Below are 22,863 nucleotides of genomic sequence, written 5' to 3'. Positions count from 1 at the left end.
GACATGACTGTGGTTAGCCTCGTCACTCATAGTGGAACCCAACGCAGGTTCCACCAGCAGTAAGCAGAGCAGGATACAAATAGAGGAATGTTCATCAGCAAAGGGAAAATACTAAAACATCTACGTACATTATATTCATTTTATATTGTACATTTTATTTTGTTATTAATGATTCTGATTCTGTCCCTCATGGACATGTTGATTTACTGCAGCGTATAAAGAAAACTGAAAATCTCAGCGAATAGTAGCACAGTTCTAAAATACATCCAGCTAACTGAATGAAGGTCCCTTGTCCTGATTTTACAGTTACAGTATTAACCATAACTGTGACTGCAAGCTGAACAGCTGAGGGACACAGTCATTGTCACTGTAACAAGTAACATATGACTGCTAAGTACTACACGTGTCTATTTCAACATGACAAACAAAACCCTACAAACCCCTGTTGATGATGTTGAGTACATCAGCCATAACAAACGGCGGCGGCTTGTCTTTACTAGCAACGCCCCGTGAGTCTCACCCTGCAAGTTGTGGGGGTCCATCAAGGCTCAACTTTGCCCCACTGCACTATCTCCACTATACACATGCGGTACACACCACTTTAGGAGTGTGTGTTAGCAATAGTTTACCAATAGTTTACGTATAGTTTATCTACCAATTACATGGAAATGTGGAAACATGTGTTTCAGAGAACAGGAACCAAGTAGTGTGATGGAAGTTATTTATTTAAACAGACGCTGTGCAACACTGATGTTGTGTTGGAGAGGCTGTGTGTGTAAGGGTGGGTGAAGAGTAACCTCCTGCTGGCAGCACATGGTTCACCCATTAAACAAAACAGAGCTTCCCATCACATCATGGAGAGATGCAGACAAAAATAGTTTGTGAGCAGCCTTATCGTAAAGGCCCGTACATGTTGTTGCAGTGTTACAATTTTTGTCTAAACAAACTTTAACTTGTGCCGTTCACTACACCGCCATATTTCACTACAGGCTGATTAGATGCTTTAAAAAAAAAATCATATAAGGTCACAACGAACTGACACCACTGCACGAAGCAATGATGAACGGACAAAGGACTGACAGGAAGGATGGTCTTTAAACTAAATGAATCCAGGAACTAATCAAACAAATTACTACAGAGACTAAACAGGAAGTGAGGTCAGAACAAAATTATGACAAGTACTAACCAGAGGACGCTGAACAAAACAAGTCACATAGTGTGAGCGCCCCCTAGTGGTGTGAAGGGCCAGATGCCACATGTAGGCATTCAATCGTGCATTTTATATTTGTAACATATCTGGTACTGTATGTAATCATAGTATTACTTTTATTAATATTGCCTGTTGTGAGGCACCACTGCAACCATATGACTTAGGTATTTAATAGAAAGCAACCAATTAAAACAAATGGAACCTACATATTCATGCATGTGGTGTGTTTAACCAGCTGCTTACTGATTATTTGGACATGCTTGGGTTTTTCATGTGAGTGCATCACTTCCAGCCTGGTACTGTACTTCCAGGCTACATTGACGACCAAACAGGGTGGCGCCTGTTCTCTCACCTCCACCAGTGCCGGGTCTCCTCTCATCTGTCACCCGCACAGGAGATTGTTGCCAATAATGCTACTGAAGATGAGGAGTGCTGGCTAACAACTGTGGTCCTCCCCCGGTGTCTCAGTGGTGGTTGGTCCCCCAGCACGGCCCTCGGCGTGCAAGCTGAGCAAGTCCAGATCTGAGGCAAGATTTCCTGATGTCACCCACCTAAAATGAGTGGTTGCTGTGCTGTGCTCCCACCACCTCCAAGTGCCACTTCCCCATTTGCTCTTCGGTCAAAATCAGTCGTTCTGTGGTGGTGGGGGGTCCGGGTAACAGTCTTTCTAACAGCCCCCTGTGTAGTAGGCTGATAGTGGCCACCAATGCACTGCAGGGGTTGTGGAGCACAGTCTACATACAGTCCCTGCTCACAAATGTCACATCAGGCAAAAGAGGCATTGTCCTCCAGTGCTCTAGAGCGGCTCTCAGGGCACTGAGGTCCCGCTGTTCTTTCAGAGAGATTGATGAAAGCCAGGTGGACAGCTGTCTCATTGGGGCTCCATCCACTCAACTACATCCAGTCACCAAGTTGACCTGTGCAAATTGTGGTTCCATGAGGTATAACCGAGGCTCGAGCTGGTGTTTCCTTCAGCCTGTTGGAGTGGGTGCAGGTTGGGGCCTGCTCATCCTGACTGGCCGGTGCAAAGTCACTGCTCCTTTAGCCAGTGACTCTCTGGCAAAAAGACTAAAATTAAACATTTTTTTAACACAAGTTCTCAAAAATAATTTCATAATAAATAAATTTGAGCTCCTCCATTAATGAGCTCCTGGTGGAGACGTTTTACTTGGTTTGGAGCCTCAGTGACCAGGAGTGGAAGTTTGAGAAAGAGGTTTAGCAGGACTCTGGTCATACAGCTTGCCACTTTGAGTAACTGGCATCAGTGAGATCTGCCCCTGGTCCAGTGGTTGTAGCTACCGGCCACCCAGGACTCCAGTCAGTGCACCCTGGCTGTGTGCCGGGCACCTTTGGACTTGGGAGTGTTCACAAGTTCAGAGCGTCACACATATGCGATGTGATGCCATGCCATTGCATTAGCATAAGCAACGCTATTAGCTAGATGAGTCTTAAGAAATGTTCCTTCATTAAGCAATCAGAATAAGTGACAGATGCCTTGAAGTACAGTACCTGTTTGCAAACGTGTGTTGGAATAAATGCCTTTGTTTTCCGTAGATGATTTTAAGGTGGTTAAGTTTGCCAGTGTAGGAACATAAGAATTTTTTCATTCATTCAGGCGAACCTCAAATCCAGGACAGACAATGCAGCTGTGGAACACTGGACCACCTCCATCCCCTCTCTAGCATATTTGAGGATTTGTATGTGTTCACTTAACCAGTCCACATGTGTAATGTGGATATAGAGTAGTAGTTCTGCGGTGCTTGTTAATTCTGTGGGAGGCTTTTGTAAGAGTAAAAATCCAAAGCTCTTGGTTAAGTGCTGTCCAGATCATGTATGACTGAAACTGGAGCCTGGTCCACATTGCCAGCAGTAAGTCAGATCTGTTCTCAATGCATATTGGACCCCAGCTGGGCTTCCCTACAGTATGTCATGGGTTGGTTCTGTTCATTATTTATGTAGACAGAGGGGCCTAGTTCAGGGACTGCAGGATGTCGTCTCTGCCTTTCTCAGATGGTGAGGTTCTGTCTTCCTTAGAGCCAGGACAAGATCAGATAGAACAGGTGTGGGCATGACTGGATAATAGACTGGACAGCAACAGTGAGATCTTCTGAGAAGTGGGCAGGAAATGTTTTCCAGATGTTGGATCATTAGTTCATTAGCTTTAATGCTGAATACAGCACTGTTTAATTAAACCCACTGTTTTGGTGGCTCCTTGTGGTGAAAAATCAGAGCACTTTTATTTGTGTTTTTTGTTGGTCTTTCTAAATCTTTTGTTCTTTTGAGCGCCAAAGCATGCACTAGTTATCTGAGAGACACACACACATAAAGACAGCGCAGACTTGACATTTTGTGTAGCACATCTGGAGGAGATCATGTGTCCACTTCGTAGTCATTGATGGATTTCAATGTCCCTCAGTTTAATCTGTGTCACACACACACACGCACCCAGGGCTTTGGGGGCCGCCTTTCTTGGGGGATCAGTGGATAGAGTGCCCTTCTTGGCGGCCCCTTTGTGGTGGTCTCCTAGTCAGAGTGTGAGGTGTGAGGATGTGAGCATGTGTGTGAGTGTGGGTGGGTTCATGTATGAATGGGTGGAGGTCTGTTGGAGTGTATGTGGGCATAGGAGACTGTGTACAGTATGAGTGCTCGGCTCAGGGCACGAGGATGTTTCATAGGTTCTGAATATACAGTATTAGCTCTCAATGTACTGAATTCCCTCATTTCAAATTATAAATCGTGATATCATTGGATGAGTAATATTGATTCACTAACATGTAAGTTAATATTAATATATAACAATTATATAACTCCTGAAAAGAAACTAGTGACAAATCTACCTGTAGTGAAGTGATGGTGTTGTACTTGTATAATACAAAGTTCATAGTAGCACCTACTGTAAAACTTCTTATTTGTTGTAGTTAACTTGAAACCTGGATTCAAAGAAAGATTTTTTCAAGATCAAAGTCAGAAAACTTTAATGTCACAGTAGCAATACTGGAGGAAAAATGCAAAAATGTGGAAGAGGATAAAAAATGCAGTTCTGTGAATGAGTTACTGAGGTTATGTGACTGGAAGACAAGCTTTACACCTTACATCATCGCTGACTGAAGTCACGTCCCTGTTCTTACCTTAGAGCTTAGTGTGAGGGAGCTATTGTAGAAAAGGAACCTGAAGGAAGAGGAGCCGAGCAGGTCACAGACATCAGACGCTGCTGCAGAAGCACAGGCTCCTCATGCTGCTCAATGTCAGCTACATCAGCAGCTCCTCGATGAGGCTGCTTCATATAAATGTCAGGTTGAGTTCTCTGGAATAAATGAGTGTGAAGGTACTTTAAGCATTAGTAGCTGTGTTGTGAGACTTTGGATGAGTTCAGTGTGTAATCACTGCCACCTGCTGGAAAACAAGCGTACTTGAAGGTACAGGCCACATTTATTCCAGTGAAAGTTCATTATTCATATCCTCTGCAGGAGACGGAACAGACTGTGACAGAACACACACATTCAGAGTGTCAAGTCATAACACCATGAAAACTACTGCACTTCTCTGTGTGAATCAGGTACTACACAGCATTTCACATCAACCAAGCAGTAACTAGTGCTGCACGAAGAGCAAAGCAGACACAGAACAGCTGTGTGGGAACCACTTATTATCACTTAGTAATATGTATATATACATCTATATATAGAGATGTATGAGCGGAGAAGAGTGGTGACACAGCAATAAGCACAACAACTAAAAGTAGAAGTGGCACAAGCAGCTCCCACTGAGTCCAGCTCACTCTTAAATGATATAGAATTATTGCAGTCATGTCCACCAGTCATGACAGTAAGCCTATGAATAAGTTACCATGGAAACCAGACACCTGTCTCAGCTGAAATGCTTCTGTCTTTGTTACTACACATAACAGCTACTGTACCAAATATTCTCCTATTGTATGTGCACTACAACGTACAGTACACCCAGAGATGTCATGCGCTACGAGTATCAAGAACTTGCTCAGCGTGAGTCCGGCCCAGCAGGGGGCACTGCTAGCTGTCACACTACGGTGGGTGGAAGTAGTAGGGGTTCCATCACTCTCAGCACTTGCAGGGTTTCCAGTCTGCTACAGAGGACGAACCACAATTGCCGATCTGCTCGATGCGCCCTCGTAGCTACAGATACTCCTCTTCTTTTACATACAGAATCTCGTGGGCTGAGCTGGGAACCTGTGAGACAAAGCAAACACTGGGTCTCAGTCCCACACTGGCATTTCATTCTTTCTTGATGTGATCCTTAAGTAGCAAAAGAAGTTTGAAGTGTTCGGTCATGTTGGATATTTGATACAAAGCTGAGGATCCTCCATTCACCAGTAACTGTGAAATAATATTATTGTTGTTGTGTAAAAGGGTCTGGACCACGACTGAAGAGTCCTCTGGTATCTGGTCCACAAACATGTCAGGTGCTGTCCTTGAGTGTTTAATCTCTATACCTACATGGTCTTTACTGCTCTACCCACATCCCTTTGCTGGTGTAGCATCATGTTCGCTTGGTTTCAACTTCTGGGTCAAAGCAAAATATAAGAGCAAAACTGGGAAAAGCAATTTCCACACACCTTATGTGTCTATGTTATCTTGTATATTTATTTGTGTTGAGGTTTTTCTGCAGTGAGAAAGTGAAAGCCAAGAGAATGAGAGCTCAGTGCCACTGAGCAGCACCATGGACCCGTTCCTGCGGCCGTGCAGCAGGGCAGGAGCTCTGATTTACCATTTACACCTGACATCACCTGTTCTGCTTCTGTTCCAGTGGAGGTCAGCACAATAATCCATAGACATCTGGAGTTTTATGAACATAAGCGTTTTGTTGATGACTTAGAGTTTATGGGCATCTTTGCTTGGTAACGTCTGGAAACACAGTAGTGTCATTATTATTTTTCAAACCACATATCCTTCACACAAAGAATGGGTTGTGCCTAATTTAGAACTAGACACTTTATTGTATACTGAGACTTAGTTTACTGTAATGGCTTCAGTGTGAGGACCTCACATACAGTATTACTGAATCCTTCAGTGACCTCTTCACAGCCACTTGTGCAGTGGAGTGGTCAACAACAGACAGACTCCTACCTGGTTGACTCCTCCCACCACCAGGAGGCGGTCTCTGATGATGATGGAGGAGGCGGAGCATCGAGGGAAGGTCATGGGAGCCAACCTTTCCCACTTCTTCCTCTGAGGATGTAGGGCCTCCACCGTGTCCAGGGCTGAGGGTTCGTGACCTGAGGAACACAGGACGTTCTGACCTCAGCTTTTATTTGAGCAGGTTGATGCGACTAGTGTTGAACGTGAACTCAGCTCCTACCAAAGGTAAAGGAGACTGTAGTGTTACCCAGCAGCCCAGATAAAAGCTGCGCTCACTGAATCGCGCTGTAGCAGCAGAAGTCGCCTCTTACCCAGACCTCCTGCCACGATCATCCGGCCACGCAGGAACGCAGCAGCAAAGTCGGCCCGCTTCGTTTTCATGGCCACCGTCTCCTCTGACTTCAGCCACACACCTGAGAAGAAGGAATGTGGAGTAAGCAGGCGCTTTGACCTGCACAGCAGCACATCCACACGGACCAGACAAGGACACAGCGTGGAGTCAGGGTCATGCAGACGGGTCCCAAATGAAGCCAAACACGTCATGTGAGCTGTCAGCAGACCGCTCCTGAGTCCAGGATGGAGCTGCTGGATGACTGCACAGTGTTGTTGCACTAATAGAACACTGTGCTATAGTCCTGTGGTTATAGTTATGGTGTGAAGAGCTATTTAAACCTTTTTGTGCTCATTATGAGTTAGCAGACACAAACTACATGGTTTAAACAATAATCATTTACTATGTGAATCTACATACCTCCATCTTCTAACTCACTGACCCACTACATAACGCCACTCGCTCAGAGTGATGACCTGCGGTTTCCATCTGAAGCAGCAAAGCACCTCCCAAACTTACACCTCAATGCCTGACTGTTGGTGATTTAGGACTGTAGCACTTTACGATGTCTGAGCGACATATTCAATGGTCTTTTACAGCAGAAATTTACAGCAACTGTCCTTTACTGAGGTGGGACACGTCTGCACCTCTTGGATGTTAATTGGGGAATGTTTGTCCCAGAACATTCGAAACTGCTTCTGAGCCTTTCACACACTGATCAATGTGGTTTGGTTGTAATTCATCATCACCTGCATTTGAATACAGCTTCATCATGTTGTACTCAGTTGTGTGCAGCCTTCGTATTTGTAAGTGACTGTGCCCTGTCATTGTACTGTGCAAAGAGCAGCTGCCTGTGAGCAGGTTCAGCAGGACACGTTTACTCCAGCAGTGAAAACGAACAGTAACATGTTCTAATGCTTCAAAGGCAACAAACAGCCTTGTTGTAATAAATGATGTGCATATGACTATTTCACACAAAAGCCTCTTTGTACCTTCCTAAGTGAACAGTGAGCCCCTGTGCTTGTCCTTGGCTGATCAGTGTCCTTTGACGCAGGTTATTGAGCAGAACCTTTAATAAAGCAGCTGCAGCCTCTCAGATCCTCCACCCACATACAGTACTGTGGATCCAAGATCCAAACACAAAAAGCGCCACTGCTGGGAATTGAGCGCAGGTGCAGCAGTGGCTTCTGCTTATCCACTACTGAACCATTCATCCTGTTTAAACATATCTGAGCAGCCGCAGCTGTGGACAATAATGATAATTGAATCTTACCTGACTCTTAAGCTCAACAACACAGTTCAGATGATAAAGAAGGAAGTGTCGCGGAGACTTTTACTTTTAGATTCTGTTGCTGCCAGGTCTGATTTATCTGAAGGACTAGAGTCACGGCAGAGGAAGGGAGACAACTCTATCAAGGCGGAGAGAGGAAGAACAAAGTGTGCAGCTGCATTTGTCTCCGTTTCTACATTATTCCACTCTCTCCCTCTTCTCTTTATTTGTCTTTGTATCCTTGGTATATTGTCTCCTTTTTTCTCATTTACTCTCTGTCCTTTTGAACCAGAGACATGAAGGTCAAGGGAAAAGGGAAAACAGGATACGTTTCCTGATGGGAGCCTTCCTGCTGAGAGCTGCCCCCCTTTCCCTCCTGGTTCCACTGCGTAGGATCATTAAAAAGGGAATCTGAAGTACCCTTCAACCTGTTTAGTCCAATAAAGTCCGAAATTATGGTACAGCTTCTAAGAGGTGGATAATGTTTCTAGTGACAACAAAGTCAGTACTTTCTTTTAGGCTAGTTTGTGGCATTAACCATTCAGTTCAGCCATTTTCATAGACGCACCTCCATCTGTAAATAGAAGAAACAGTCTGACAAGCAGCTGCTGTTGGTGCCCGTCACACTACCTGTAACATAGGTCACCCTCGAGCCCTAACCTCCTCCTGAACCTCTGCTGCAACATATGAAAGCTTCTATCGGCAGCATTATAACAGCGCTCACCAGAAACCCTTGAAAGAGGGAAATGTCTCCTTAATCAGACCTTCTTCTAATTCTGTGCACAACTCAGTGAAATGACTGATGCCCATTTCTGGTGAAAGGAGAGTAGGTGAACAAATTGTGGAAAGACTGAAGGAGACATGAGACAACAGGAATCGATAAGTCACTGTAGACAGCTGGATCACATCAGGATTCATCAGATGAAAACCAAATAAAGTGAAACATGGGAGTGATAATGCTAATGTATGATAATGAGGAGGTTTGGGATGGAGAGAAGATGAGCTGCAGCACAGGGAGCCGTGAGGATGGGGAGCAATGAAAAGATAGGAGCAGACTGGTTTATTATCATCTGCAGGAATATCAGTCCACACACACACACACACACACACACACACACACACACACACACACACACACACACACACACACACACGAACTGTCTGGATGAACTCAGGAGACTACGGATACTGCAGAGCCAGTAGAGAATAGGAAACAACTGTGTTCTACATCTGCCAACCACCGACAGCAGAGGCACTAATTCAAATGAAGCATGTGGCTTGGTTCGGTCAAGACTGTGGAGCAGTGTGTAAAGGTTAAAATGAAAAATGAGTTTCTTTGCTGAGCTGAATCTGGGATTAATATGTGACCAAAGAATGACCATCGCCATCTAGTTTTAATCAGGAGTGGTTGTGACAGAGAGCTGAGGAACACCACATGCTGCTGTGTTCCTGCGTAGCACATTGTCTTTTCATAAATCCTAAAAACTAAACAGATTTTCAATGGGGGGTTGACCAACAACATGTCGAGCAGTATGAAGGGACAATCTGATTCCTCCATATTTTCCATGCAGAGAAATTATAATTTATTTCTCTTAGGCTTTCTCTGGCCAAAGTAATATATTTGACTTTTAATTGTTTTAGCATGCGTTGTGAGGTTTGAGTAAAGTTACAAGATAATGGATTTCAAGCTTTGTGTATTAAGTGTCAGGAGTAGTGTTAGCTTATGTTGCTAACATTGTGAATTAGCCTGGCTGACAGCAACTTTAATACTAATGCAATAATTAATTTCATCCTTTTGTAGGTAACATTCATGTATCGCCACAGAGACTCTTGGAAGGGAGAACCAACAACTGTCTGCTTTGGTCCAAAATAAAAGTCTGATAAACGACTTAGAAACAATGTCTTTATTCAAACACACTTAAAATATAACCTTTTGTTAAAAATGTGAAGCAATATCCGAACAATTGTCTGTAAATCCAAGGGGACTAAGGTTTGTCAGATTTGTCAGTTTGAGTGCAGTGCATTCTGGGGCTATTGTAGGATTTGACCATTTTCAGTCACAAAACACATAATGCCGAAGCTTTTCCCTGTTTTCCCTTCACTTGCACGTGTGAGGCATTCACTGACCATGGGCAGCTGAAATCTGCTGCTCAGCCACCAACTCTGACCAACCCACACCCGTCCCAGACCACCTGCTCAGGAATGTTTCAGATGGAGTAAGGTTTTATAGAACATCAAAGAAAGTCTAGGTCATCAACATCTAACCTTGGAGCCAAAGTTAGGTCTGTATATTATGGAATTTTTTTTCCAATTTGTAAAGCTCAGAAGACACTGGTTCGATGTTTTGTCTCTCTAGATTTAGTCAAACATTATCGTTGCCACTCCAGACATTCTGTTGCTTGGAGGTTTGGGTCACTAACCAAAGACTGTAAATGTTGGTTTTGCAGCTTTAGGATGGAGCAGAGAGAGGTAGAGATCAGAGAAGTCTGTGTGGAGAAGCCCACGCAGGTTTTACCTTGATTTGTGTCGAAAATGTTGACGTTCTTTGTGAACTTGGAGCTCTGGTGTCCTCCTCCTTGGCGCAGGCCTCCTAGCAAACACAGCCGCCTTGACGCATCCCATATCACACCCCCATACGAGCGTTTGCACGGCATCGTGGGCAGCGTCGTCCAGGAACGGGTCTCCGTGTCGTACACTTCAAAGGCCTTGAGTGGTCGCTTACACTGCCGACCGCCTAAAGCGTGGAACAGCACCGTGTGACTGCGTAGAAGCTACTGAGTGGTTGGCATTCATCACAGGAATTTAAACTGTTGCATTGACCTGCAACGTAGACTTTATTGCCCAGCAGGTGTGTGTTGGCATCGTAGCGCGGCGTTGGCATGGGAGGCAGCAGCGCCCACATGTCTTTGCGAAGGTCATACTGCTGCAGAGTGCTACGAGGCAGCAGGTCTGCACCCATTCCCCCCACAGCCAGGGCCCGGCCATCTGCACACAAGCACATACACGGCTCAGCTTTAATGCTCATTACGTGCAGTCTGAGCACCTCCACCTCCTTTCAGTAGCACTGCCAAAACTAGTCAAGCATCAGCAACAACAACTTGCTGAACAATAATCAGCTCCTGACGGACTGATCCAGCTCACGGTGGAACTGACATCGACTTGGCACTTCACATGATGAAGTGGCAAAAGGCTGGGTGAAGAGTCTGAGGCTGCGGCAGACACGGGGGAGCAGGGAGCACAGCCGCGTCTGGCGCCATGACACCTCCAACACAAGAATAGAAGTGGGTGAGTGTTAAAACAAGCGACTGCAGTGTTCATCATCCCACTGAGGAGAGCAGGAGAATCCATCTGCAATCCTTGTTTATATGGCGTAATTAACTCTCATTCTAACCTTAATGTTCTAGGTTACATAAATACAGCAGAGAAAAAGTTTCCCTCAGACTTTATGTTTATGTTGGAGAAAAGAAAAGCTCATTATCTAATATCTGGAAAATAATGATCCCACAAATGCCAATAAAACAGGCATCATTTAGTCAATTCAGCAACTCACTAGACACCTAAAAATACCATATTTGTTTTAATTTGTCCCTATTGATCAGTTTGACAGACGATTTGCTGTTGGGGACGAATTTGTGGATGAGCTGCGAGCAAAGCGCTGAGGATCGAAGCCCGGTCAGGGAGATGGAGAGCACCACGACCGAGCCGATAGTCTGTGCACTGCAGTGAGCAGTGACAGATGACTGAACCCTATGAAACCGGAGCTTTCATACAGTCCAAGTGTTTGAGAACTCGCTTCGAACTCGCTGCCCTGACGCTTCACAGTCATGACGGGAAGTTTGCATCTGATAATTTTTTGATGAGGCTTCCCAACATCATATTCTCCTGCCAGTGTACCTGAATGCACCATGAAAAACCCTGCAAACAGACGTACAGATACACAGCCTTAGACTGCAGCTATGGGCTGTTTGTGGTGTCTACGGAGAGCAGCTGTTCCCAGCTGTTGGGATCTCGTGCTCACAGCAAATTCCAGCCGACAGCCAGCTGTGATCAGCTGTGGCTGGTCCACTTCACGCTACACACCCCTCAGTGTTGGAGCAGAGCACGGAGGGGCTGTTTGCTCTGATGCTGGTACGGTTATTGGTCCATGTCCAGCTTGTGATCGCTGCAAATCTCCTGCTGATGTACACAGTGAAGTAGTGAAACTGCAGCTGAATCTTCCTGTGGTGAGTTGGTTGACTGTTATTTTATTGTTCTTTGCTCTCTACGTTCCTGAACATCACACAGAGACAACAGACACACACATCGGCCAGACCTGATCACATGTCTGTACCTTTCACAGTGATGGATACCCCCATCAGGGCCTCTCGTAGCGAGCTCCTCTTTCTCCACCGCCCTTCCTCTGTGTTGTATATCTCCACCACCTTCAGGGGGCTCTGGTCCTCTCCCACTCCCCCCACCACCAGGATCTGCTTTCCAAGCACTGCCACAGCCGCCCCAGCACGAGGTGTGGGCATTGGGGGCAAACTTATCCACCGGTCCCCCTGGAAACGAAGACAAGCTTCATGTTTCAGTGCATTTACGATTACAGATACAGATGCATTTACTGTGCAGGTGTTTTAATACTTTAAGGTAACATTTCCATACAATGAACTGTAACAAAACAACTGGACTATAGTTAGCTGTACCTCTGGGGAGTAGAGCTCCAGGCCAGGGCAGGGCCTCCCTGCTGCGTCACAGCCCCCCAGCATGTACATCTGCCCCCCGACCTCAGACAAGCTGTGGTAGACTCGGCCGGTGGGAAGTCGCGCCAGGCTCTGCCAGTGAAACTCGTTTGCTGATGGCACTGCCATGGCCTCAGCACAAAAAACAGGCCAGGCAGTGTAGTCGCAGGTGGATTGAGCAGGAGGAGCAGGGCAGCTGGAGGTCAGGGTGAGGAGGAGGATTTCTGACTGAAGGTGCAGCAGTGGAGGAGGCGGACAGAGCTCTGCTCCCTGAGGCTTGTCCAGTCCTCACGCTGGGCCTGGAGATCCTGGGTCAGAGGAGAGGCAGTGAAAGGCTGCATCTACGGCTTGTGTGGAGTCACTGGTTACAGCAGTCGACAAAAAAGAAAGGACGCTGGTAATATAACACACAGCTCTAGTGCTGAAAGAACTAATAATAATAACTTTCCTTTCACATACTTTAAATTAGGTGAGAATATGAGAACCGAATGTTTGAGTTGCACCTCTAGGATGTAGACATAGGCACGGTAACACAACAGCAGGAGGTCATGGATGCACAGAAATATCAGGATCAAGCAGCTTCAAGTAAAAGTCCGTGAAACTTTCTAATGGCCACCAACTCAGCACAACAATACTTTTAAATATGAATTTTTAGGTTCAGCAGAGGTCCAGACGCCACAGCTGACTTGGTCGTGTGTGTCACAGTTTCTCATACTACACTGTAGCGTAAACTGCAACCATGCGTAACACAATGATTGTATGATTTAATGCAGCTGTTAAGTCAACTAGATGCCATAATGTATCCTCCAGTTTTACTTTTCACTGTAAGCAGCAGTTTGTTGTGTGGACTAAGGTCTGTGACTAGTGAGTCGGTAGAGTCTCTCAGCTACTGTAACTCCTGCACTCTTAGAGGAGTGTGTGTTCTTCATGGGGTAAGAGGGTCTCTGTCATCCTGGGAACAGATGATAAATGGCCTTCACCTCTTCAGTGGGGCTGTGTGTACATACAAAGCTGCTCTGACTCTTCCTCCGTCACACTTATCCTCAGTCCTGTCTTTTAAATGGAGGCATCCTGCAGATGCTGGACCTGAGGTTTCACTGTTTTTTTACATGTTTCTTCATCTCTATTTCATTCAATATTTAAAATATAAATGAACATTGTGGCAAAAGTTTAACTTTTGTCATGTAATAAAAGATCATTGACTGACAACTACTCGCTTGGTTTGCTTTGACTGGCTCATACAAATCCTATGATGATGTTATGTAGCACAGCATTTATATTCTGAAAAACTTTACAGTTCCATATATTAACAAGACAGTGAAACAATGTAAAAACAGTAACCAAATGTAAAACTGTGGCCAGAGCCAATCTAATGAAAGCATGGAAGAACCCAGCTGCTTCCTAAGGGCCAGGAGCCGAACCGTCCATCACCACTCACAGGAAGCCAAATCATCAGAGTGTGAACCAACCTGTGAACTGGTACCAAGTCTCTTGCTGGTCCAGGAGTCTCATTAAAAGCAGCCATTGAACCCCAGCGCTGTGCAGGTTGGTGTCATCTAACTCAGAGAACAGCGCTTATTGCTTAGCGGCTTGTCTTTAAATGAACTCTAAGTGCAACTTTAGCAGGATCACTGACTCCGCGTCACTTTGCTTGAGTAACTGTTACTGGAAGCCGCCTCCCTGGATGAGTAGCAGCTGTAGTGCAGTGGAACTGAAGTGATGCGAGTCTCTCATGTCTCGCTTTCCTTCCTCGTCGCTGTTGGTTTTGTTTCTGTGTCGTCCCCCGGGAGCTTCTCTGTTTCCTCGTCTGCCTACATGAGGCTTCCAGTCTGTGACTGATGGAGGAAGCATCCAGAACCGCCCACGACGAGCAGAGGCAAAGCTCCACACACAACACATCGCACGACTGTCACACGGCTCACGGCCACTGGTCAGTGGTGTTAAAGGAGGTCACAGGGAGGAGACGTGTGAACGGCCCAGCTAAGGCCTAACGCACCTCCACATGTGTGACACGGCCCAGATGGTTCCGAGCCTCCGCCTCCACCTTATCTGACTGTCACACCTTTGATCATCGCAGGCGGACGAATAAAGGGCAAAGGGGGAAGATAAGAAAGGACTACCCTTCAAAACAAAACCTCCCCCATGTTCGAGTGTGCCAGTGGGTTGCCATGGCAACAATTACGTTTTTCCCAAGAGGTGAACCTTTCATTTTTTCCGCTCTTTCGCACGATTGCTTGCTGCTCGTTTGCAGTTAATAATGGCTTATGAGAAAGGATGAGTAACAAATAAAGGGCTGACCCCGGCAGCGTGCGCTCGCTAACGAGACAGCGGCGCTCTCCTCCCGCCCGCTCGCGGACTGCATTAAGTGCAATCTGCAAACGATTTGGTTTGCCACATCGTTTTTTTTAATTAACTGCATGAACAGCTTGAGATCAACAGTGAGCCCACCAGCATCATCCGAAGTCATTTACTGTCAGCAGGCCTCCAACTTGAAACTTTTAATTAGGTTGCATCGTTTCTCTCCCTCTGTGCTTGAACTGCCTCTAAACGTAAAGCCACGCTCCTCACTTTGCTCATTAAATGAAGTAGAACAAAGTAGCTCCAAATTTCATTGAATGTCTTGTGGTTGACTAGTGGATTGTTAGTCGATCTACGTCAAAATGACAGCATCACTTCCTATCAAACATGAGGCATAAACATCAGACCTCAGTCTGCTGGACCTTAGACACACAAATATGCAAAATAGAGACTGCAAGAGCTGCCAAGAAGCAGTTACAGGACTGGATACAAGTAACTGGGACGTTTGAGATGCACCAACATGTGAGTTAAGCCCTCTTTAATCAGGCCTGTTCCACAGGAAAGGCTCATATCGAGGGCTCAGACTGCGTCAGCTTGTGCTTGCACCTTCCTACTGGTTACTCTTTTAGCATCCACTTCCACAGACATGTGGCTTCTGCAGCTTATCTAGTCTGTATTATGCCGTTTTGAAGAGTCTGTGGCAGTAGAGGTACAGAACATGCTTCTGGTTTGAATCCACTCTAACTCCTGACCTGGGATCTCTAGGCCAGTGTGAGGACTCCACATTAAACATCCTTAAAGTCAGGCTCGAAGCTTAAAGGCCTGGTGATTTTGAAGCTTTATCTCCCAGTGCCGATTCCTCACACGCTTTTAACTTGGGCGTGCATATTCAGCGGATCACTCAGACTGAGAGACAGTCATGCAGCTTTGCCTCATGAACCTCCTTTTAAAGTGGCCTCAGTCTAGTTTGATTGACAGCTCTCTGACTCTGATCACTTGTAGGCTACTAAACCGAGCAACAATATCAAACCACACCAAACCAAACTAAGAGGCAGATTACTGTCATTTGTCAAGCATCCTCACAACGCCCGAAACGCGAAAGCAGCCATGTTTACACCCAGAGTGCAGCAACATGACCATGATTCCAGAGAAAACAGAGGACTCCAGCCCCGCGGCAGTAAACTGCCGTGACAGGCTGGAGCCACATTTCCATATAGACAGCTGCCTGTTGTTTCATTCTATCACTTAGATTCCAGGCAAACATCTAGGCCGTTACCACAGCAACCAATGCAGATAGCTCCATAATGGATGCACACCTAAACAGTCTCTAAATACAGTCCTACACAATGAAGGGAAAAGTCCATGTCTGCAAACACCATCAAATAGTGCTGAATGAAAGAACCAATTGATTTGCATTATGGGAAAATGCAAATGCAGATCAAGTGGAGGACTGTCTGAAACATGAATTGTTAGTGGTCAATGAGGAATTAAGGAGCACTTTCAGTAGCTCTTTAGGTGATCTGATCCCACCTGAACCTGGTGTTGGTGTCCTTAAACGCATCACCGTGCTCTGTTGCTTGTTCGTAGTGCAGCAGCCTACGTGTCATTGTTTGTGTGCTGCTCCAGTCTACAACAGACTCTCCCTCTGTGGGTGCAGGCGCTTCAGCGAGATCATTTATTGACTTGTATTTAATTAGTTTGCAGTATCCAAACAGCGCATCTGTGCTGCAGTCTGTAGCTGACCTCCGTACACAGCCAAAATCTGTTATTGTGCGTGTGCACGTGTGCTTATCTGGATGTATGTGTGCTGAAGGGAATAAAAAAGCCAAAGGAGGCGCCTGAGCTTTATCAGACTAACAGCATTTCACACTGGCACACGTTTCACAATGCTGGATTTGTCTCCTCGGAGCTCCAGCAGCGGCTCTACCTTCCTGAGTCTGATACTGTCGACGCCGTTTTGGCTCAAACAAGCGTTATCTGCTGTAAAGTTCAGCACAGGCCAACTGCTCCGTGGCAACAGCTGCGATGGAAACAGATCCATTTCACTTCAGGGGTGAGAAAAACTAACACACAAGAAAGTTAAGATGCTGCAGTTCTTCAGGCTTCACGGGGAATCACCTGGGAGCTCCTCATTTAAATAAGTGGGCTCCTCACTTTCCAAAGGAGAGTGTGTTTCTGTACAGCTCATGAACTAAGAACCCGGTGGAACTGAAACAGAAATAGTGTTTCCACCGTGCTTTGTTTCATTTTGCTTTTATTTACCACCACAGATGTGATAAAAGGTCAATTTAATGCAAGTAATGCTTTGCATGTCGCACCTGAACCTAAGATGTGTTAATTGGCCATGAGGCTGAATGAAGCACATGAAAGACTCCTGAACTAGTGAAGGCGCTGAACTACACTGAGCCTCTCTGCAGTTCTCATTTCCAGCTGCTTGGCTCAGTGAACACGTATCCAGTACCTAGAAATGTTGTCATTTCATGTCTGCACTGTGACACAAGCAGCGGAACTGTGTTCCTCATAAATGCCCAAAGTGATGACGTTGCCCTGGAGGGAAACAGGGGCCTTGCTCAAGGACACACCCGGTGCCAGTAGACTGCCAGAGGCCGGGATGGAGGAGTGGTGTTGCCCTGTGTGTGCTGGAAGAGGAACCTGAGGCGCCCTGCCCACTCGGGCTCACTGACACCACACACCAGAAACCTGACGACGGCTTCTGGACAGGATTTGCAGGACTCGTTTTCCCAGCTTTACTTGAAAGCGACACAGACTTTACACAGCCTCAGCACTGGAGCTCGCTTCATCGTGTGGATGCAGCCTGCACATGCTGTTGGATCCACAGACATCCTGCTCTGCGTTCTGTGGATCTAATGGTGCTCTCTCAACCAGGAGTCTCCACTGAGGCTGAGCTGGATCAATAGACCAGAGAAAGGAACGTTGTGGGAGGTGTCTCCTCTTTACTGTGTGTTGGGTCCAGTCGCTCCCTCTCTGTAGACAAACACTCTGTGGTGAGAGGTAATAATGCAGCATAATAACCTGCTGCTGTCATTAGAACTTGTTTTGGCTCTGCTGCTGCTGGACGCCTCACTGTGAATGTTGTCATTTACATATTTACTCAAGATTGAACCGACAAAATGCTCAGGCCCAGCTGTTCCTGTGTCTGTACTGCTTCTAATGAAGTGAATTAGCAGCCAGAATGTGGCAGCGCAGGGTTCGGGCCCCGTAATGACAGAGATGAGATGAAATCAGTTGTGGCTGGTTGTTGGCTGTGTCTGTGGAGCAGTTGGTGTTTCCCTTATCTGCTCTTCTCTGCCTTTAAAGGCAAACAGCTCCACACACACCTTGTGTTTCTGTGTACTGCACAATGTGTTAACTGTTGGTTCACTATCATCATCATCATCATCACCACGAAGACCGGCAGATGTCAGCTTTGGAGGAACAGTTCAAAGGTCACTGGACGGTAGTGATCAGAGAACACTAACGAACCCAGAGACCATCTTGATCAAACACACCATCGCCTGATATCATATGACCACGTCTTCACACATAGCTCACAAGATGGAAGCTGAACCATCACCATGGCAACTTAGCAGAAGACATGAGGTGGGAGATGCAACTCCAGTAAGAAGAGAAGACTAGGTTCTAACTTCCTGTTCACAACCTTTGTCTTATTCAAGATTGTGTGTTGACATTACCATTAGCTAAAAAACCCACCAGTACACAGACGACGGGGGTTTAATGTTATTAACTCTACATACTTATATATGCACATACTATACATACATACTGTGTGTATGTGTGTGTGTGTATGTGTGTGTGTGTGTGTGTGTGTGTGTGTGTGTGTGTGTGTGTGTGTGTGTGTGTGTGTGTGTGTGTGTGTGTGTGTGTGTGTGTGTTTGTTTCCAAGGAGGCTCCGGGGATGCAGTTAAATATTTCTTTCTCACACACACACACACACACACACACACACACACACACACACACACACACACACACACACACACACACACACACACACACACACACACTGCTCTGCTCTTTGATGCACAAACATCTTAATGAGTTTGTAGCGTCCGAAGCAGCTGAAGCTGAATTAAAGCTAATAAGCTGCATTCTACATGTTGCTGAGCCAGGAGCCATGGAGACGAGACAGAAATAGACGTTCTGAGAGAAAGGACGCCTCACGTATGCAAAGACGTGACGGGCCTGCACCGGAGAACGTGCCTGCTTACATAACGCCTCAGAACATATGTTCTACTCGGGTCTCTGAGGCACGCAGTAGTGGCTCCACTCGCTCTCACCCACTGCTGTGTAGGAGTCAAATTAGAGCGAGCTGATCCACTGTGACGGTCTGTGAAGGAGGGATGAAAAGAGAAGCAAAGACGGAGGGGAGGCAGGAAGAAGGGGGGGAGAGGTGAGCTGCATATTACATGGACGGATAATAAGAGGGAGGGACGGCTTAATGAGGGGCTGATGGAGACGCTGAAGCTAAAGGCTTTTATGGAGAAAGGCTCCGTCACAGAGGGACCTGGGACATCATAATCCCTGCGGCCTTAGAAGTAATTACTGCGCGATAGAGAGAGACGTGAGACCGGGAACAACTGCCTAACGGTTCCACACTCCTACTCCTTTAGGTTGAACTGGTCGACTTTCAGCAGGTGTGTGTTCCTGTGTAGAGGAAGAAAATCAGCAGGAGGTCTGAGCCACAGACACACACCCTCCTGGCTCCATCTGCACATCACTACTTCACGTCAGTATGTCACACAGATGAACGCGAGGAAGTCGACTGTTGTCAAACACTGCATCATTCATCTAGTATTAAATAACCAGAGTCCATGCGCCTCGGCACCAACATCACCCGTAGCCCACGGCAATAGGGAGACACTTTTAGGAAATGTGCCTAATACAAAGCTGGGTCAGTGTCGTAGCTTCATCACTGTTATTACCAGTTATGACCTGTTAATAACAGAGGGTCCTTTTCCATCATCATAGAAGCTCGCACCCATCAAGCCAGAGACACAGCTGGTCACGCTGGGAGCAGGATCCTCTGCTCCATCACCATCATTTTATCACCCGCTTCCTTAAACACCCTGGCAACAGGAGCCACAGTAGCATCAACGCTATTCAGGCTGCGTGTCTGAAGTGAACTTGCGGCTGAACAACAGCATTCTCTTAGTTTATTCAGTTCCTTGGGTTTTGTCACAGCTGCCGGTCAACAAGCTGCCCTTTAGCTGCAGAGGCTGCACTCTGGGCCTTCCAGCCACTTATATAAGGAATGTGTGATTTACTGTTTGTACTGAGGCAAAAATACATTCATGCCACAAGTCATCAATCAGTGTCTCACCTTCCAGGACTGCTGTCAATTAAATGTCTCAAAGTGTCAGTCACACTGTCAAAAAGCAGCGGCCATCAGCCAGACCGCTCTGACAGCGTCAACGTCCCCCAGACAGGAAGCGGCTCGGCTGCTGCCGCGGCCGCGCTGAGGCCCAGCTCACTGACTGTTCTGGGTGAATAATGTAGAACCTGGGTGTAATCGATGCTTGATGACACAAATGAAGACAAGAAGGAGAGAGAAGGTGCTGCTCAGATGTGAGACTGTCAACAGTGCGATTCCCTGTGAAACCACCTCCTCCTTTTGTTCTGCAGGCAACGTGCCTGAGAGACCGTCCAAAGGGCAAACAACGACAAAGCACAGAAACGTACCTGAAAGCGCTAAAAGGCTTAGCCTGTAACTGGCAAAGAGCTAATATTTATCTGAGAAGAGGAAAGAAAAAGAAGGCTTTGAAGCTGCACACGTTCGTATCTGCTGGTTTTTACTGTTTTTGTTGCAGCAGCTGTAGCACTTTCCTTTAATGCAACCTTCAAACCCACGGCTGCTTTTTCTAAATAATGTATAAAAACACAGCTCATGACAGCGGATGTTGGTTCCTCCACCAGCCGCTGCCTGCTAGTCCTCATGAAATGACAACAAATAACCTGCTAATCAAGAAGAAAGCAGCATGTATTTACTGTCAGTGCTGCTTCCACCAACTTTTCATAGGACCTCAAACTCACAAACAGTATAGAAATCAAAGTGCACTGTAGCTTTAAGTCAAGCTGAGGACTAGTGGCACAAAGAAAGGCCATGGTTGTTGCTGTGCATCTGCACCAGACCCACTGAATACTGAGTGGGTGACCTTTCAGCTGAGCTCCGATGCGCTTTGTGCTGCCTGTCATCACTGTCACCAGGAAAACAACAAGAGATCCACAGTCATCAATCATCTTCCAGAGGAGAAGCTCGGAGCAGGTGCTCCGTTCTGAACTTAGGTGAAACAGGCCTGAGCTGTGCAGCCTGGACGCATTCCTCTGGATCCGCTGCGTGCAGGTGTGTGCGCTTCTATGGTAAATAAAGTGCACTTAGTCCTGTGTGCAACGTGTGGCGCTCATGCTCACCTACGGTGTCAGCGCTGTGATTGAAGTTGGCAGCAGAGACACGGACCAACTTGGTGCGTGTCGTCCAGCGTCGCCCTCTGTCCAGCGAGCGACGGCTCCGCACGCCGCGTCCCCGCACGCTGCGTCCCGCACGCTCCGTCCCCGCACGTCGCGTCCCGCACGCTCCGTCCCCGCACGCTCCGTCCCCGCTCCCGCGTCACCGCTCTCGCCGCTCCGCCGTCTCTCCGCTCTGCTCCCGCTGGAAGCTCGACGCGGCGAGTCGGATCCAGGCTCGGAGGCTGCAGCGGCGCCGGAGCTCAGCGAGCCTCATATATCGCCAATAAGTGGGTCACAGATGAAGTGCTCTTCGTCGGTTTCAGCTCCATCCCTGCGCCTGTACGATCCGGGGAGAGAGGGAGCGCAGAGACCCTGGTGGCGCGTTAACCCAGATTCGCGGAGGAGAGCGGCGGGGAGACGAGCACCTGCAGGCTGCACAGCCCACACTCAGAATGGAGCTCAGAGCTGCTCGGGGCCCGAGAACCGGCGACGGTGCGCGTGGCACCGCGTTGTGTAACCTCGGCGTTCAGCCGCATCCTCTTCTCTTTACTCTTACTCTGCTCCTAACTTGATTTCGCAGCTGATTCAGTTTTGCGGTTCATGTGAACAGTGGCCATAAAGCTGATATGTGGCTGGTCCTGGGCCTGCGCAAGTAAGAAGGGGCGCTGAATATACCAGTTTAGTGAAAAGCTGGTACAGTATATTGTGCTTTACTTTCCTGGTTCTTGTTATTTTCTTCTTTGGATCCAGGAAAAGTGTCCTATTCTTTGTAATGTGTGATTCATCCATGAGTCACTCTCAGCTGTGAGCAAAGAAAATATGGCTTCACAATAAAGGTTTCCTGTCAGATCTACAAACTCACATCATCAGTTGAGTAATTTGTTTACTGTGTTCTGATCATATAGTACAGTACATAGTCAGGTGTATTTCTTATACTCATCAAACACATGACTCTGAGCTGCGGTGATGTCAGCTGGTGTTTAAATGCCACATTATGAACTATAAGCAAACCTGTCGTTAATGTGACTGTATGTGAAGCCAAGGACTTGGTTCCATGTGAACATTATTTACAGATTTAAAAGATTAGGATAACAGCTCATTTATCAATGAAGTGAGACGTGACAGAACATCGTAGGTGACGGAACCACATGCACAGCACAAACAAACTTGGATGTTGAAAGAAGGGATTTATTTCAGAAAGGCAGGGTCAGAGTCAGGCAGGGTCATTCACGAGTAAGCAGTAAAGCACAATACACTGGGTCAGGCAGGCTCAGTTCCGTGGACAGACAGGCAGCGATTACAGTACTGTTCAGGCAAAGGCAGAATTGTGGTCAGAATAACGTGCAGGGTTGTTACCAGGAAGGCTTGATGGAGAAGGCCGACAAGGCAGACAGGGATTAGGCAGACGTCGTATACGATAATCAAAACAAGGTACTGGTTTACGGAGCTAGGCA

General features: G+C 46.7%; 1 protein-coding gene across 3 annotated transcripts; it reads right to left on the bottom strand.

Annotated features, from left to right (window-relative positions):
* Nucleotides 1-4,168: 4,168 nt before the first annotated feature.
* On the bottom strand, nt 4,169-22,257 carry klhdc8a (kelch domain containing 8A). 3 transcript variants are annotated; one of them, XM_029149867.3, is made up of 8 exons: nt 21,374-22,234; nt 12,611-12,954; nt 12,256-12,466; nt 10,746-10,910; nt 10,441-10,659; nt 6,636-6,737; nt 6,313-6,461; nt 4,169-5,415 (listed from the first exon to the last, which is right to left on the bottom strand). In XM_029149867.3, exons 2-8 carry the CDS (start codon nt 12,773-12,775, stop codon nt 5,362-5,364), a joined length of 1,065 nt encoding a protein of 354 aa, XP_029005700.1. In that variant the 5' UTR covers nt 12,776-12,954; nt 21,374-22,234; the 3' UTR covers nt 4,169-5,361. The 3 variants fall into 3 exon arrangements, with proteins under 3 accessions (XP_029005700.1, XP_029005702.1, XP_055364906.1); XM_029149869.3 differs by lacking the exon at nt 4,169-5,415 and having other exon boundaries at nt 6,323-6,461; nt 6,545-6,737; nt 21,374-22,257; XM_055508931.1 differs by lacking the exon at nt 4,169-5,415 and having other exon boundaries at nt 6,403-6,540; nt 21,374-22,255.
* Nucleotides 22,258-22,863: the final 606 nt, after the last annotated feature.

Source organism: Betta splendens, chromosome 5 (assembly GCF_900634795.4).
Source record: "Betta splendens chromosome 5, fBetSpl5.4, whole genome shotgun sequence".
Classification (NCBI taxonomy): domain Eukaryota; kingdom Metazoa; phylum Chordata; class Actinopteri; order Anabantiformes; family Osphronemidae; genus Betta; species Betta splendens.
Note: the sequence above shows the minus strand (reverse complement) of the source record. Positions and strands in the feature narration are given on the sequence as shown.